General features: G+C 33.5%; 1 protein-coding gene across 4 annotated transcripts in view; it reads left to right on the plus strand.

Moving 5' to 3' along the window:
- Positions 1-19872, plus strand: part of LOC149566441 (uncharacterized) — a 162920-nt gene that overhangs the window by 77592 nt on the left and 65456 nt on the right. For 2 of the 4 annotated variants that reach the window (XM_089817401.1, XM_089817403.1), the window contains exons 5-8: positions 3084-3139; positions 3227-3322; positions 3469-3606; positions 3732-3794. In XM_089817401.1, the coding sequence (XP_089673527.1) occupies positions 3084-3139; positions 3227-3322; positions 3469-3606; positions 3732-3794 (353 nt within the window). The remainder of the gene's footprint in view (positions 1-3083; positions 3140-3226; positions 3323-3468; positions 3607-3731; positions 3795-19872) is intronic. The other 2 variants (XM_089817405.1, XM_089817404.1) reach the window with 1 other exon arrangement.

Here is a 19872-nt window from a genome sequence, read left to right on the forward strand (position 1 = left end):
GGAAAAGGAAAATCTGAAGTATTCAAGCAAAAACGTGTTCTTGAAAGCCATAAACATGGACATTTTGCCCTTGGAATGCAAAATCAGGTTCTTAGAATGCATTTGCATGTGTCTTTTAAGCAAATCGCACCATTTAGATGCAAAGACATGTTTTAAAAGTTTTCAAAATTGACCTCCATAAGGCAAAACACACCTTTTTGGTGTTATGACATGTTTTAAAAATGACTTCAAAGGCATAACACACCTTTTAGGTGCAATGAAATGTTTTAAAAATGAAGCTATAAGAAAAACACACCTTTTAGATGCTATTGCATATTTTGCAATTACACAAAAATGTGTCTTATGGGCAAAAACACACCTTTTGGGTGCCTTCGCACATTTTAAAACATACGTGGTTACATTTTTTTTGTGTTTTAACATGACATTTCCATTTATAATCACACCTTTTTGGTGTAATTGCATATTTTGAATTAAATTGTGCTTGTAGACATGTTTGCACTACTTAAGTGATGAATTAAGCACATGTCAATTTAATTTTTGAATAAATATTTACTCAAATGGGTCATAAATAATATTTCCACTATATAGTTAATATATAATGTGCAAATATCGTTTTAAAAGTAATATTTACTAGAGCATTTGATTTAAAATTCAAAAATTAAAGATTTAAAATTCAAAAATTAAATCAAACTATATAGTTAATATAGTCACTTAAAGTGAAAAATCAAAAAGAAACTCGACTTAAAAATATAACATAAAGTGCACTATAGTTACTTTAGGTGAAAAATTGAAATGATAAAGTAACTTAAAAACATAACATAAAATGAATTCATGTTATACTTTTCAAAAAAGTGAATGTCAACTTAAAAATATAACACGATATTTTTAATTCATGTAGTTGCACCGAAAAGGTCCACTTTTTGGGCACTAAAATGGTCATATCCTTTGATAGCCAACTCCGATTAAGCCCTGAGATAGATCAAATCGAAGGGAAAACCGAAAGCAATGACTTAAGAAAAACCAAAGAATCAAAAGCCAATAAACACACACTCAAAAATGAGAAAAAGGACATTGAAGACTTCCAAAACCAAGCATAGGCTCAACAAATAGAAAAACTAAAAAGAGTTGATGAAAGCCTTTAGTAAAAGGTCTCATTAAATCAATTGGAAATGATTGGTTGATCAATACTAACCAATTAAATAACGAACCAAATTCAAAGAAAAACGAAACTAAGTTGAAAAAGTTTCGTACTGTTACCTACATTTTGTGGTGACAAAATGCAAGACAATAGTACCAACACCTAATTCAGCGACGGAGGAGATTGAAGACATCATGGATAGTGGTGTTGGAAAAAATACAAGAAACAAAACATATGAAGAGTCTTTGGTTAAATAGAAAGGAAGGCCTATTGAAGTTTCATCAGGCTATCAAACTTAGAGGTCAATTGCCTTAGTTTTCCTTTGTACAGTTGAGATGTGACAAGGTCACTTCTCAAATTACCTCGGGTGTTTGATGCAGGGACATCTAGGTGCAAGAGAAATCTTCCATCACAAAAAAAATGTATTTTCTAGTTTTTCAATAAGGGCTATCTTTGGTCAGGGATGCAATTTTTGGAAAGTCTACAATTTTGAGTAAGTTGATCATTTGAGCACAAATTGTTCCAATTGTTGCCTAGAGGTTCATTGTGGATATCTTAGTCTTTCAATAAAGTTTATAGCAAGGTCAAGTCTAGTTTTGAAGATATTGAATTTTTGGTTTTGACAGGGTGTTAAAAAAACTTTGAACTGAGTTTTGAAGGCTTTAAAGTTTAGAAGCTCCAAAAAGGGGGTTAAACTTTGATTGGGTGGGCAACTTTAGGTTGTAGAGCACTTTGAGAGATTTTTGAAAAGTGGTTATAATAGCCAATTGGGTCAATGGATCACAAGATATGACCTTTGGAAGTTATGCTACTTTGGGAAGAAAAATGAGATCCCTTCAAACACACATTTAAGTTTCGAAATCCATTTGGGTAATATTCTCAACATATTCCACTGTAATAAAAATAAATAATAATAATATAATAGTTTTTGGCTTCCAGAACCTTCCAAGACAGTTAAACTTTTCAATATAAAATAGACAGTTAGGGCATTTCTAATGGTGCATATGGTGGCTCTGACTTGCAGATTACTGTAATGAAAAAGCCCATGTGGTTGTAGCATGTTATATTTTTAAATATTGTAATGCCATTTCCTTGAGGAAACAAAGTGTTTCTATTCTTGCAGTTGTTTGGTTCTTGCAGTTTTCTGTTTATTCTCCTTTTGTGTAGTGTGTGTTTGTATTGCCAAGGAGAGTACCCTTCATCAATAACAGCCATACCTAACATGGAACAGGTGAAATTGTGGAAACATTACCTGAAACAGTTCCCAAAGAAAGAATTAATTTCATGACCTCTAAGTACGTTGAATTTTGAGCCTAGCCACAATGGGCTGAGACCCCAAAAGATTTTCTGGAACACATTTGATCTTAAATGGCATTTCATTTCTATTAGAGCGCTTTGTGACAGAGAGATTAATGTATCCTTGTTTGTGATTCGTCATTAGGCTTTTGTATTGACGTTTGGGCCTCATTCGTAGTGGGAGAACTTTATCTGGATTTCTAGGTTGCCTTTCCTGCCCATATACATCAAATCTAGTTCAGATCATACAATCATGTCTTAGGTGGCTCCTGAAATCTTTGGATTGGCTGTTTGACTCTTTTCTAGTGACTTTTCAGAATTTTGTGGTTACTAATTGATCTTTTAATGTTGTCATAATCTATTTTGAATCAATTTGATTATGTCAGTGCCTATTGGACAATTTATAATCATTCGTGAAGCCAATATAATTTTCTTTTTGAAGGAGCTGGTAGTTTTTTTTCTGGCTTCACTCATGAGCATTTGGTTGTTTCCAGTGGCTTAGACAACAATGTGTTTTCTTAGGAATTGATCTGTTTGCAATCATTCATTGACCAGCATAATATATTTATCATCTTTAACAGGTTATAGGATGGAGTGCATCAGGATTAGGCATTGACGGTTTTGTCCTTTTTCATCTGATGTTTTACAGGTCATGAGGTGGGAAACCATACCATGCATGATGTGGCAAGTTGGTCACTTTCACCGGTAAGTAGTGACATGATGCAATAAAGCCCCAAAAATGTTTATTTAATACTAATGTCTGCTGATTGAGAGGTCCATTTGTATGCTCAGGATGTTTTTAAAAAGCAGCTGCTTGAGGTTGATGATAGACTGAAAAACTACTTTAAAACAGACGCAACTCAAACACCTATCAAGTGGTTTCGACCTGTATGTTTCCTCTCTTTAATATTTTTAATGTGTCACAAAAGGGCTCACTTACTCGCACTTACTATTCTAAGTTCTTCAATATATCTTGCTACTAGCAATCATTGTGCACTGCAACTTCAAGCTGCCTTTGAATTAATTGTATGCAGGGTCATGGATTCTATACAAGGAAGATGATACAAATTGCTGAAGCAAGTGGATATAGAACAGCCCTTGGTTCATTGTTTCCCTTAGACACACTTTTCAGTAACATGGGGAAACATATTGCTAGGTATTTACTTTGGAGGGTAATGACTATTTTCAACCTTTTCTTTTTAAAATATTGTATATATTTATATCTCTATTTATGATTACTCTCTCAAAATTTCCATTTATCTGATTCCTGAGAATGATTTGAAAATTCACTCAATAGGTTCATCCTGGAGCCATCATCATACTGCATGATAGGGAACCCCAGGCAAAGCAAACGGCAGAGGTAAATATTTAACCAATTAAGCTCATAGTGTGACTATTGTCAGCGCCATATCAGTTTTCTTGGAAGTAGTTTAGTGAATGATTTTATTGTTGGTCCATTTGTAAAGGAACTCTTAAAGGACAGAATCTTACCTACGGATAAGTCCTTAGAAAGTGTTTGAAAACAAAATAATGCTTCTCTCTAGTGAATCTTTGATTGTCATTGTTAAGGTTTTCATAGTCAATTAGGAAAATTCTTATTGAAAATTTATGTATCTTCCTCATACTTGTGAATATATATATTTACCTCATGTTAATAGCTTCTGTCAGATAAAGCATAAGATGTAATCATAAATGTCAATATTAGTGTATATACATATAGATATATAATTGTATGGAATATATATATAATCTCATAATATCTTATATCTATAATGTTCTCTAACATATAATTATATTCATATGATAAATATTATAATTAAAAGTTGTTCTTATACCTTCTACATTCTTATAGCTGTCATGTCCATCGAATGATTTCCAAATGATCTGGCATACGACATGTGGACATGACAGGGGTGAGCGGAATGTTTATGCATTGGGCATATTAATAAAGTCCTGCCATTACCCGACTGATGCTTGGATGGTCATAGTTTTTACCATAGTTTTTACCAAACTATGATTGAATGTACACCAGTCATACAACATGATGATGACGTGCTGCGTTGACCTAACATTGGCTGATTATGTGCCATTCAGTTCAATGTGATGGTTGAGTGTAGAGTCGTTCTTAGGGGTCACGTCTCCTTAACTCATGACTCTCCCTCTTATTATATATTGGAGATCATGTGGGGTTCCTTTGTAATTGAAATCAACAAAAAGAGTTTATAAAGTCTGTTATATTAAAGGGTGCAGCAGTCACATTAATACAAATTATTATTTTCTTCAAGATTCCTTATATAAAGAATATACATTGCAAGAATACTTATATAAGTATTAAATATAATTCTAATGTTGAAATTTTAACATAGTATCAGAGCTTGTTTGAGAAAACGATCTTATTTAGACATATAGTACTTTTGAATAAATCCATCGATAATCTTCAAAATGACTAATGGTATGAGACTAGACGATAGACTTGAAGGAGACTTAGACTTTGCTGGATGGAAATTACAATTGAAACTAACTTTAAAAGAAAATGGTCTAATGAAATTCATTGAAGACTCCAATCCTACACCTAAGGGAGGTGACGAACCGGACAAATGGGAGATAGATAACACTAGAGCCATGTGTAAAGTTCCTGTCATAAAATAAATAAATAATCAAAGCTTTGTTTATGGGCCGTTTGATTTAGTATATCTTGGACCCATTTTTATTTTTGTTTTCGTAGGTGTTGCTGTTGGCTATCTTTGTAAACCCTTGGGAGTTCCTCTGAAGGGTATTTAAGTATGACATGTAGGTAGTAGTTGTTATGTGATTTGGATTATTTTTATTGTATTGCAATTCCTGTTGGAATTCTGTATTGTTCGCCATTTTGGAAGTGGAAGATCTTACCTACTTGGCTTTCCGGTTTCAGTAGGATTCAACCCTCACCCTATTCCGTCTGTGTATTACTTGGCTCAGATCTGACAAGTTTGAGTGCCTTACTTTGTTTGCAACTATATGTTTTACTTGGTGTTATCTGGATAATCTTGTTTGGCCTTGGGTATTATTTGTAGTTATTATCTTTGTTTGAAGAATCTACATCTATCTTAACTTCGGCGTCGAGTCATTGGTTATTCATTCTTCTTTCATCTAGTTTACTGTACGACATCTTTTTGTTGCATAACTTACCCTCATATCTACCCTGTTACAAATCCCATAACACCGTATGGTAGCAACCACATCAACCGTATGGCCATAGTCATTACCGCACATCGTATGGATAAGCTCCTTCCAACTTCTAGCAGGCACCACACAACTCCTCACGTTCACCTTACAGACCACTTGGCCTCACCATACAGACTCCCATATCCATCGTACTCCCCACTGGCATTACCGTACACCCCCCTAGCCATTTCCGTACGGACACCTCCAGCAACATGCATACCATACAGCAATTGACTTCCGTACGACCTATAATCACTGTACGACCATCTCCCGTACCCTTGCTTTTGCCTCCATGTGAACATCCAACATTCACATGCGGCCTTTGGCTCCCTTTTGTGAGGCCTTGGGCTCCTTACTGTGTGGCCTTCGGCTTCCCTTCGAAGGTACTTTTGTAGTCACTGAAGTGACATGGGAATATTACAGTGCTATTAGAGCAATTGCCTTTGGGTCAAGATCCCCTTCGGATTGAGATTCCCTTTGGGAAGACATTGCCTTTGGGTCAAGTTCCCCTTCGGACTTCGAGTAGAGATTGCCATTGGCTGAAATCACATTCGAAACATTACACCATGAAACTAATTGTGGATGGTGTTAAGACTCATTTACTTCCAATCATTTCAGAACTAGAAACAACACATGAAATGATCTAAGCTCTAGGAGGAAATGTTTCAAATCAAAAATACCACCAGGATAATCTCTCCAATATCAAAATGAACAAAGGAGAAACCATCTCTTCATATTTCATGAGAATAACCAAACTAAGAAATCAACTATCTACAGTTAGACACATGTGCGCAGACAAAGAACTTGCCATAATGGCTTTAAAAGGACTACCAAAATCATTGGAAACCTTCAGACAAGGATTATGCTCTCGATATAAAGTTCCCAAACTTAGCAAAATCAAAGCTAATTGTTTATAAGAAGAATGCATGTTAAAAGCTCAGAATGATGATAATTCTTCCACAAAAGAGGACATTCAAATCCTTACAAGTAGACAAGAGAAGGAAACCACGAGATTACTCTAGATTGCAATGCTATAGATGTGATAAGTATGGTCACCCTGCATACCAATCTCGTGACAGACTCAAGCAACATGTGTCTTTTGTCAAGGCAAGTAGTCCTACTCCACAGTCATAAAACAATGCTTTTTATTCAGCACTATCTCGTGAAGTGTCAAATAGATCAAACACTTGAGTAGTAGATAGTGGAGCATCGAGCCATATTATTGGGTTCAAAGAGCAATTAGACACAATAAATGAAGACTATGTTGATGATCTAACAATCTAAGATGACTCCAAATACCTTGTAAAAGGGATTGGTACATGTACTATCAATCTTATATTCGGAATCACACTTGTACTCACCAAAGTACTATATGTTCTTGGCATAAAAAGAAATTTGGTTTCAATATCCGCACTTGAAGATGAAGGTTACAGGGTAGATTTATGGAAGAAAAAGTCTTAGCTTGGCCTAAGAACTCCAACATTAAAAATGCACATAAAATGGGTTAAAGACATGGATGTTTTCACAAACTAAACTTATGTTCTCCTTCAACACTAATACATGATTCTACTAGAGAAGATGAAATTTGGCATAAAAGATTAGGTCATCTTCATTTCCGGGGATTACCTTCTTTAGGGAAGATAGTAATAGGTTTACCTGAGTTAGAGTTCAAGCATGAAGGAACTTGCAAAGGGTGCGCATTAGGGAAGAATATTAGGACCACCTTCCAAACTAGTGTAAGAAAAACCAAAGATATCTTAGAGCTTGTCCATTCAGACTTATGTGGACCAATTTTTGTTTCTTTCTTATGAGGATTTCTATACTTCATTATCTTTGTTGATGAATTTTTTAGGAAAACATGGATCTACTTTATTAAGTGTAAAGAGCCTGAATTTTTTTTGTCAAAATTTAAAGAATTCAAAGTTCTTGTAGAAAACGAATCAGGAAAGAAAATCAGAATCTTAAGAACCGACAATGGAAAAGAATATATATCTGAAATCTTTCGTAAGTTTTGTATAAGTGTTGGAATTAAGAGGGAGCTAACAATCTGGTACAACCCCCAATAGAATGAGGTAGCTGAAAGGAAAAATAGATCCATAACTGAATATGCAAAAGCTATGTTACATGATCAAAATTTGGGAGCCTTTCTTTGGGGAGAATTGTCCAACACTGCTATATACATTCACAATAGATGTCCACATTCTCATCTTGAACATAAGACTCCTGAAGAAGCCTTCTCCGGAAAGAAACCAAACCTTAGTCATCTAAGAATATTTGGGTGTCTTGTGTACATTCACATTCCTAAAGAGAAGAGATCTATATTAGAACCTTCTAGAAATAGAGAAATCTTTGTGGAATATAGTGAAACATCCAAAGCATATCAAATATACATTCCTAGTCAGAGAAATGATGAGTTGAGTCGAGATGTAATATTTGATGAAGATGCTGCCTTCAAAAGGTTCAAAATAGAAGATGAGACAAATTCTGAAGAACCTATTAAAGACTCGTTCCTTGAGATTCAAAGGGAGGATCAAATAAAAAAAAATCTCTTTAGAACCTATGGATACATCTCAAGTTTCTAAAGAATGTAAGAAAAGACCTTTATGGGCTTGGCAGTTAATGAAGGAAGCTGAAACCATCTTTGCCCCTTTTGGATTTGTTAGAGAAGGAAAAAGGCCGAATATATTATCTAACTATGTTGCTCTTTTGAGTGAACTATCAAATTCTGAACCTGTGAATGTAGAAGAAGCAATGAAACTTCAAAATTGGAAAGATGCTATGACAGAGGAATACAAGTCAATCCTAAAGAATGAAGTTTGGCACATTATTCCTAGACCCAAAAATAAATCAGTTGTAACTTCAAAATGGTTGTTTAAAATTAAACATGCTTCAGATGGGAGCATTGACAAATTCAAAGCTAAATTTGTTCCAAGAGTTTTTCTCAAAAGAAAGGAATCAACTATGAAGAAACTTTTGCCCCAGCTACTAGATACACATCTGTTAGAACTATAATAGCCACTTCTACTTCTAAAGGATGGAAAATACATCAAATAGATGTTAAAACTGCTTTTCTAAATGTGGTAGTAGAAGAAGAAGTAGACCTTGAGCAACCTGAAAAATTTGTGGTACATGATAAACAAACACATGTATGCAAATTAAAGAAAGCCTTGTATGGTCTAAAGCAAGCACCTAGAGCATGGTATGAATGAATAGATCTTCATCTATCCAAACTTGGCTTCTCCAAGAAGTGTGCAGATCCAACTTTATATTTTAAAATTCAAAATGAGAACATGGTGATCTTGGTACTTTATGTTGATGACTTACTGATTACAGGGGAAGAATATCTTATAGCAAAGTGTAAACAAGACTTGGCCTCTAAATTTGACATGAAGGATTCAGGTCTACTACACTACTTCTTGGGGTTAGAAGTATGGCAACTTACTAATGAGATCATTCTAAATCAAGGGAAGTGTACATTGGATATACTAAAATGATTTGGAATGATAGAATGTAAATCTATGAAAATCCCCATGGAGTCGCACTTATTAAAACTAAGAGAAGCATCTAAAGATCGTGATCATGCTGATCCTACTCTTTATTGTCAAATCATCGGGTCATTAATGTATTTGGTAAATACTAGAACCGATATTTGTTATGTTGTAAACACCTTAAGTTAGTTCATGAGTGACCCCAAGAAAATTCATTTAGCAGCGGCAAAGCACATTCTAAGATATCTTCGTGGAACTATTGGATATGGCCTAAAATATAAAAATATAGATCTAACCCTAAAAGGTTACACTGATTCTAGCTAGGCAGGAAACTCTATTGATCGAAAGAGTACTTCAGGATGTTATTTTTCCTTGGGATCAGCCATGATATCTTGGTTTAGTAAAAACCAATCCTCTGTAGCCCAAAGTTTTACTGAACCAGAATATATTGCAGCTTCAATGGGAGCCAAAGAGGTAGTATGGCTAAGGAAGCTCATCTTTGATCTATTTAAGAAACCATTGGAACCTACAACTATATATTGTGATAATCAGAGTTGTATTGAACTCTCTCAAAATCCAGTTTTCCATAACAGATCAAAACACATTGAGATACCATACCACTATATACGCAATATGGTTGAGAAAGATGTGTTTGAATTGAGATACATTAGCATAGAGAATCAGATTGTAGATATTTTTACTAAACCACTTTCTAAATCAAAAGTAGAACTCTTTAGAATAGAACTTGATATGATTTAAAAATCAGAGGACGATTCTTAGAAAAAATGATCATTACATTCTAATGATTGTTAACATTATTTGAGATGTGTGTACCTCTTATGAAACAAATGACTTTCAAATGATTATTGTGTAAGTTATTTTAAGGTGATATTCTTAAAATACGAAATTGTGATATACTTTTTGTGCAAGTGTTCTACTTAAATCATGAGAATATGTATTTTTGAGACTTACAATTATTTGCTTGGATATCATTAAATTGACTATCTTTGGGTTGTTTGTATAAGATACATATTAGATATGTTGGTAAGTATGCTTTTTGTGAGGCTTACAACTAAGAGCTTAGACATTAAAGTTAATGCCTTGAGTTGTTTGTATAATTGCATACTAAGTATTTTATTAAGTAAGAGCTTAGACATCATTAAGTTGAATGTTTTGGGTTGATCAAAACACTAATAGTCCAATATCTATGATTATCAAATTGTATTTATCCTTCTTGACTAAGAGGGTGTAAAATCCCGTTTTCTCAAGTCGTAAATAACAAATTACATACTCAAAGAAATACAGTTATCACTTCATCTTCATAGGAATTTAGTTAAATTAGTTTCATTAATATGAAAGGGATTGACGGTTAAAATCAGTTAAATAAAATTTCTTAACAAAGAGCTGAAAACACCATCAATGAAAATTACTATAGAAATTAAACAAAACACATACCATGAAATTTGAGATCGAAATTAAAACTAGGGATGCTTCTGCAACCACCCGGGTTAGTCCACAAATACCACTATAACATTATCACAAAATGACCTCCATTCAATATTGTTAATTCAAAATCAAATGACGATTATCATTAAATACCACTATATAAAATTAGGGCATCACTTACCACTGTAATCATTAGTGCATCGATTACCATTGGATCTTTTAAGGCTTCTAATTCTGTTGTATCACTTAGGGCTTCCAATACCACTGATTCAAATAGGGCTTCCGATACCACGGATTCAAATAGGGCTCCTCATACCACTATATCATTTAGGGTTCCAGTTATCACTCAATCAATTAGGGCATCAGATTTCTTTCCTTCCGATTACTTAACTGTGGTAGTAACTCAAGATTAGAAAATATGCTTATATTCGTTATTCATAAGAATGAAAAACAATCCATAAATGTATCTTTTGCATCTAGGTGTAAAATAACAGTAACAATGAAATAATTCAATTTAATCTTACCTCCTCATAAGTAAAAGTGATAATACCTGTTTCCAATAAACAATTGAATGCGTAGCTTATCTCCGTCTAATGCATGTTTGACATCTTGGAGAGAGGTGAAGCATTGCCAGGGGCTTAACCACCCAACCTCAGACCAAATCTTATCCCCACACAATCTCTAATGAGAAAGACTCTCCCTACCCAGAATAGACAGAGGTCATCTTGCCATCCATTGGGCATCCTAGTATTTAACACACCATACAACTTGGTAGCAAGAGATTACAATAATAGGATTATGCATGAGCTATTAAATAATTCATATTAAAAATGATAACAATGTTATGCCATAATTGATATTGATTCATGTTATTGATGATTCCTTTTCCTCACCTCATCACCCATCTCCTTGGCTATACAGCCGAGTGAGTCCCAAGTATTCAGAATTCTCAGAGCAGACAGCTCTGTCAATTTTTTAAGAAGATTACATACATCCAACATAATCTACACTCTGTGATTACATAATTATGTTCTTTAAAGATTTCAAAATTGAATGTTTAATTAATTAATTTTATGAGAACTGATTTATCTTCCACATTCTTGTAGATTAACTCTACCTCTTCACCATTTCATTGCTTCATTGCCAGTGAATTCCTTGGTGTCAAAAGTGTTCTAAGTATGGTTGGAGATTTTAATTCAGCATTTGCAATGGTGTGGTTTCATATAATCAATCAATTGATTACAATTACCAACGAATTTCATAAATGATATAACTCAAGAATATTTGGTGAATGATCTCATATACACCTCAGATTACTAATAGCTAGTATTATAAATTGATCTCTATTCAACATGCCTAGTCGGCTATGGATGGATACTCAATCAGAGAGAAAAGGATTTGAAAAACATATTTAATTTATTCTTAGCTCTAGCAATGTGTAATCGACAACAAACAAGAAAGAAGAACTATGAAACACAAACGCAAATATTAAATTTCTTGTAGCCAACTACAATCGGGCATATGCTCACCAAAAGAAGGAATCTTATGAATATAATTGCATTTAATCATGACCTGAACTATATGTATTTCTAACCATGGATGGAAGATATGCATTCAAAATACACTTCCTATTCAGTCCACTGTTCATTTTATACAGCAGCAACAAAATATTTAATGGTAAATTAACCAAACAAAGCACTGAATTCTTGATATACTATTCAAAAAAGGAAAGTAATGGAAACCGACTAACATCGGTTTGGACTTAGCAAGGAAGACACATGACCTGCAAATAGATTTGGATTTCTTTCTTCTGCAACCGGAATTCTTGATCACCCACTATATATTTCTTTTCTTTAAATTTCCATCAACAATAGGAATTAAAGGAAGAAGGGAATGAATCAGGTTTTAGAACTTTTGAGTAGTTATATCTGAGATCCTTCTCACTCGGCTTGATAACAAGATGTAGCATGTGGAAAGAAAGATAGAGAAAAATGCAGAAGGAAAAGAAAGAAGTTCTCTCCAAATCGATTCATGATACTCTTTTTAATGGTCAGCCATGACCCTTTGGCTACCATCGGTTATCAAGAAGACTATTTGCCCATTCGAATACATCATGAATTCGAATTGAAAAAGGAGAGAAATAAAGAGGGAAGAGAAAATAAAAGGTTATAAGAGAGTTGGAAAGATTATAAAACAATTTGAATTGCCAAAAATCAAATTGATTTATCTTGCCAAGTGTTATCAGTTAAAGACAAATTTTAAAAAAAAAGAAAGAATAGAATTGGAAGATTATAATTCGAAAATTATAATAATTCAAATGTTATTATAATTTGAACATTATTATAATCTTATATGTACATATAAACATCACTTTATTAAATTATTAAATTACAATGGTGCCAAATCATTTTAAAATTATATGCACATATATAAATATTTATTAAAATAATATGATGAGAGATAAATTAAAATCCTTTGAGATATGTTTTATATTTTGACTCAATTATTTTAATTAAATTAATTATTTAAATAACTCATGCGGTTCCACAGATGTATCCTATTTCAAGTCGCTAGATCCTCTACCCATCTGCCAAGTGATGGTGATGTGCCTGCCTAATTCTTTTCTGACAATGCTTCGACCCCCTTTGACATGTTTCCTACAAGGAAATTCCCTGCAGTTAAATTATATTATCATAATGAATTATTTAATCATAATTAATCATAACAATTAACCATCTTCTCAACTCCATGATTTTGTGATTAACGATCAACTAGCATGTTATCTTCACTTGAAATCATAACGACTAACTATCTTACCATTTCGCTAGATTATAACAACTTAAACTGCCAAATGACTTCATGTGAACCTCAACGCCTATATTTCAAATTAGGTCAAAATTTGGGATGTAACATACTATTCCCCTTGTGGTTCATCATCCTCGATGAACTTGAAACAAACATTAGAAAGGAGTATTTTAAAATTGGAATGTAACGTACCATTCCCCTTTGTGTTTCATCATCCTCGATGATCTCTGCAAATTAGACACTAAAAGGATATTCCAAATACAAGATATATATATATATATATATATATATATATATATATATATATATATATATATATAGCATTATTATATCATCAAAATCATGATTGAAACTCAAGATCCATTTTTACTTCAAAGTTTCTAGAAAGATACTTGCATGGTAACATAAAATTAAACACGTACTCACCTAAGTTCACTTTACCATACTTGTGGTTGTCTTAGCATCATTTGAGTTGATTCTATTTCATGTTCTTGTCATACTCATGTAGGCACTCACCATATCATTAGTTCGATTCCATATTGATATCTTCATTTAAGAGAATTTTTAGGGTTCAATGAGTGAAAGTAAGATAAGCATTCAAAATTGAAATTCTTCAACTAGGAAGTTCTAGATCATAACTTGATCGTAATTTAAATCACTTATACATACCATCTGACATATGACATTCATTATTGGGTAGGTCATCTTTGCAAACTTACAGATCACCAGGAATGGGTAAGTGAATCCATGCTTTTCCATTTATGTGACTTCGGTCTTCATGTCCATCTCATAACATTTCGTTAGAACAATCATCTCATGATAGAATACAACAGCTTAACATGTAAAATCAACATCATGCGTATTATACATGTATAGCAATGTGTCCAAGGGTAAAAACATGATATACTATGCAAGATCATCATACATCAAATCAAGATCATAAGCATCTGAAACAAATCATAAGATTCTTATCGAGTGGCTCATCATTCATTTGCAAATATCTGGAGGTTTATCTTTTCCATTTCTGTGATTTAGGCTTTCATGCCCATCTCGTCAAAGTGTACACCTATAAACAAGCATTGATAGTTTCAATTATGCAAGTGTGTTTACTCCATACTGGAGCATATAATGATCTTGTCGTTTAATCAACATTAGAAAGGATCATAGTTCACAGTTTTGTTTTCCTTTAGTTCAAGTTCAAATAGGTAACAATTTATTCCTGCCATTAATTGCATAAAGAATTATTTAGCCATCATCATGGATTTTGATAACACATTTTCTTTTTAAGATTATAGAAATTGTTTTGTATTGTCCAAGCCTCGGCATCTGGACCCAGTTTAATCTTCTCATTCTCTACTGAGAATTGCCCTCCCTCCTGGAATAAGGCACATGTATCATTTTGGTCTTGCCATCTAAGTATTCAGGTGGTTTGAGTGTCCCAATAGTTATTCTCCAAAAAAACAAAAGCCTCTAAACAAACAAATAAAAATCTCATGTTCGACACATCTACCTTTAACTACCCTGGCCAAGGATTTCAAAGTTGGGTTCGTAAACCTAATCTCCACCACTCGACTTGCCAATCATTTTTATCTTCTTAATTATGTTTCATCTTTATGATATTATAGTTTATACATTTGTTCATTTTATATCATTTCAGCCTTTACAACTATCCTGAATGATTTTCCAATGTGATTTTCTAGTTTTGATTACAATATCCAATTATGCAAAATAAATCTTTTTCAACATAGCATTTTCAATTTCTCAGAAACAGTGTTGGACCCAAGGTTTCAGCGTTGACTTGGCTCTAATACCATATGTAACATCCCGTTTTCCCGGGTGTTAATTAACAAATTACATACTCAAAGAAATACAATTATCGCTTCATCTTCATAGGAAGTTAGTTAAATTAGTTTCATTCATGTGAAAGGGATCGACGGTTAAAACTAGTTAACCAAAATTTCTTAATGAAGAGCTGAAAACACCATCAATGAAAATTAGTATAGAAATTAAACAAAACGCATACCATGAAATTTGAGATCGAAATTAAAACTAGGGTTGCTTCTGCAACCACCCGGGTTAGTTCACAAATACCACTATAACATTATCACAAAACGACTTCCATCCAATATTGTTAATTCAAAATCAAATGACAATTATCATTAAATACCACTATATAAAATTAGGGCATCACTTACCACTGTAATCATTAGGGCATGGATTACCATTGGATCTTTTAGGGCTTCTGATACCACTGATTCAAATAGGGCTTCCGATACCATGGATTCAAATAGGGCTCCTGATACCACTGTATCATTTAGAGTTCCAGTTATAATTCAATCAATTAGAGCATCTGATTTCTTTCCTTCTGATTACTTAATTGTGGCAATAACTCAAAATTAGAAAATATGCTTATATTTGTTATTCAGAAGAATGAAAAACAATCCATAAATCTATCTTTTGCATCTAGGTGTAAAATAATGGTAACAATGAAATAACTCAATTTAATCTTACCTTCTCATAAATAAAAGTGATAATACATGTTTGTGATAAACAATTGAATGCATAGCTTATCTCCATCTGACATCTTGGGGAGGTGAAACATTGCTAGGGGCTTAACCAGCCAACCTCAGACCAAATCTTTGCCGTCGGTGGATTTTGTATTGTGCAGCCTGTTGGTTCCCAAAACCACAGATTGGAATCCTACGAGCCTTGCTTGCTCGATGTTGGGATATCCAACTGGTTAAGGCCAACTTGACAGAACTGAACAACACAGTCCGAGTTCCCTGCACTTCCATCTCTGCAAAACCGAGGCGGATGTACTTGATCCTGGACAATAGCCTTATATCCAAGATGCTTAAAGCAGATCGATTAAAACGTGAATACAACAAAAGCTTTCAAAATGGCAAGAATTATTGAAAACTTCAAATTTGTGATTTATGAATTGAGAACAAAGGTAAATGATTGAAATAATGTTTTGAATAAAGAATAAATATAGATTAATGCAACAGATGAATATATTAATTTTTCAAAGGCAAGAAATGAAACAGTTGCCAGCATATGAATTATGAATTAAGAATAAAAGACTAGTGCTTAATTAAATGGGCAATAGAGTCAATATTATTAGTTGAAATGTACAACTTTATAAAGTTCAATATATTAAACTATAAACAATTTTAATAATCCAAACGCGACAGATCAATTATATGAGTGCAATTTAAATTAGTCTAAAATGCACTTTAACTCCTACGGAGACAAATTAGACATAAATACGAAGACAATAAAATATTTCACAATATCTATGTTTATCAAATTTAAAATGTAATAACGATCCAGTCTACTTATCCGAATATTAAAATATTTATAGAAAATAATAAAAAACACTTATAAAGGACACAACTTAATAAAAAATTAAAACTCTAATGCAAATAAATTAAATAAATACTTCTTACTGATCCGGAAATAAAATCGTACTAGAGACACTTCTTACGGATGATCCATCCAATACAACTCGACTCCAGGCTCGCACAAGAATTCAATCGAAAATCCACCATCCACAGGCTTAGTTCAAAAATTTATTTCTCCGCCAATTAAAAGGATATAATACATCATGGGCATAGGATAGGTAAATTTTTTTAAAAATAAGAATGAATATTGTCGTTAGTCTCCTCTCCCTTCCTCCCGTTTGACATTATATATATAAAGGTAAAAAGGGTGCAAATGAAAAGACACCACTCTTCACAATACCTAATCGCAATATATAACTATGCGATTATATTAAAGAAAGAATTTTAGTAAGATGAAGATTAAACTTCCAATGCACCAATTTATCCTGACATTTCTGGCAAAGACTATAATTTCCTCTTCCTGAAGCGAAGTATTTTATCGGAATGGTGAAACCTGTAGAGACTTGGACACTCAGCCCCTTCCTTGCACATAGGTTCCACATTTGTTCGAACTTCACACTTTGACTCTTGCTATTTTTATCCTTTCCGTAATTAACAGTCCATGGTAACTCTCTTTTGATTCATTCGTAAATGGTGAGAATCACACAGGCGGGCTTCAATACTGGCGTGAGTATCATGAGTCGACGTGCCTCCATATGGTGCTCCCGTAAACCTTTCCTGAACCTAAAGAATCATTCTTTCTCGTGCGCTTGGGTTTGTAAATAATCTTCAATGGTATGTCCAAGTTTTCCATCCTTTGCTCGGGTGCCTGAAGACATGAGTCTATCCACATTTGCTCCAATCTTCCTTATCTGCAACAAATACAAAGCAACGTCAAACATAAATTTATCATGAAATCGCAAGTATGTTCCTTTTTGGTTAGTACATTTGAGTAGGCTTCTGCATTTGTACAATGGCTAGAAACACTATCATCATTCAAAACTGGAGTTTTTTGTGCATCACTGACTTCAGCTTTTGTACTTGTTTCGAAAGCCATAATATTAGTGTCTTCCTGTGCTACCATTACAGTGCTCTCATAAGTCAACCCACCGTCTTCCTTTCTGTGATTACAAACTCCACTGCATCATTTTGTAGAGGCTGGATGTAAAGCATTTAATTTTTTTTCTCGACATTTGAATTTTTTCTGCAGATTCATTGCTTTATTTTGAGACCACTTCACTGACCATATCACATTGAACTTGGTCTTCGAGATTGTATAGCACACTCAATTGCAGATACTTGATGCTTGTAATCTTTTCGAAATGCTCGATATTACTGAAGTATTTATTTCCCCTTTCTAATATCCTTTTAATACTATTGCTCTTATTTCATTAACTAATGTTTGCATATCTTTAGTTTTCAAAACTCCATATCATAACTTCATGAAGGGGCCTTAATGACGATTCACAAACCGGTAGATATGACTGTACCTACTAGCATTGATGGCAGATGCTTCAATATAAAATATTTCATTTGGCACAATTGACTGATACAGCCAGTTCCTTGGCAAATTCTGCCCAATCGTTATCTGATGTTTCTGTGACAAATCGCATTTGAAGGATGTATATTTCCATATGATATCCATTTACATTCTGCTAACACCATCTAAAGAATCTGAAACTTAGCAGCTAGGAAAGCTTCAAGCACAATTAATGATTTTCCCTTGCGATCCTCAGCTCTTTGAAAAATTCACTACTTTCAAAATACTAAGCTATATGAGAAAATCAATAGAACATAGTAAATCTTTATACAAGATTAGAATGAATAAGCCTTATGACACATCAAATATCATGTTTCAGCAATGCTTCAATTCATCATTGATGGGCACGTATATTGCTCCATGATTAAGCCCAAGTATGTTAATTAGATTTCACTACAAGGATATATGAAATCAGTAATATTTGGCCATTAAACTATCTTTGTCAAGCGAGCCTTGCATATAAACATAAATATTTGAATCCCCTTTTTCTCCAGATTCATATTTGTTCATTCTTCATGATAAAAAGTGGAGACTATAATTTTGGTCTCCATCAGTGGCTCTTGCCGGGGACATATGCTCCCTATGAGCATAGCGAGATCTCAGTTATCTCTGGAGGAGCAGACCGAGCATCCATGCTTATCATGGTGCAAGATGAAATTGGGTGGCCCCAAGCCCCCCAAAAATGAACATTTATTCTTTCCTCGATCAAATACTTGATTCTGATTGCGGAACACTTTGAACCTGTTGAATATGATATTACATTGTTCTTTAATAAAATCTGATCCACCAACTAGTGTTAGAAAACAATCATTAGATAACATGTGCATTTCTTGTTCAAGATTAAAATTTGCATTCACCTTACCAATAATATCATTCTAGAAGAAATTGATTTCATCATTATTAAATCCAAAAATCTGATCTCTTGCTTTATTGATTTGATCAATATACGAAAAAGAAATTTTTTCAAAAGAAAGATGATAAAAACTTAAAAGCATCTCCCTAAGCATATTGTTAGCAAATATTACCATAGGGTCTTCGAGGATACTTACTTTAGTATGTTGTTCATATTTCATACCTGTATCAAATGCATTATTCTTATGAGTAATACATACTGTTCGTGCTTCATCAATGCAGTCCTTAGTATCTAATTCTTGTTTAGCCTTTGACAAATCTTCAGATACATTGTAATCCATGCTGAATAGAACACCCTTGTGTTTTTGATCTGTCATAGAAAATATCACTTCAGTTTTATTCAGAATTTGATTAGGTTGGATATTTGGAGAACTTTCAGCATCACTTCGCAACATGTCTTTCATCTCATTCTCACATTCTAAATGCAAATATTGATCGTAAAATGGATTGGAAAATGGCTCTTCCTCTGAATATATTGCTCCACATAAGCTATGATTGTCATTATTTCTAGAATCATCCTTAGGCATATCATCATTGTGCTGATATATTTGATCTAAAAACTCTTCTTCAAGCGATGGACTCAAGAAGGCAACCTCGAGAATATCTTCAAAAGAACCTTCATTTGAAACTTCTTTATGCTGTCCTACTTCACTTTCACAA

Source organism: Cupressus sempervirens, chromosome 3 (assembly GCF_028749045.1).
Source record: "Cupressus sempervirens isolate cs-2001-9-10 chromosome 3, ASM2874904v1, whole genome shotgun sequence".
Classification (NCBI taxonomy): Eukaryota; Viridiplantae; Streptophyta; class Pinopsida; order Cupressales; family Cupressaceae; genus Cupressus; species Cupressus sempervirens.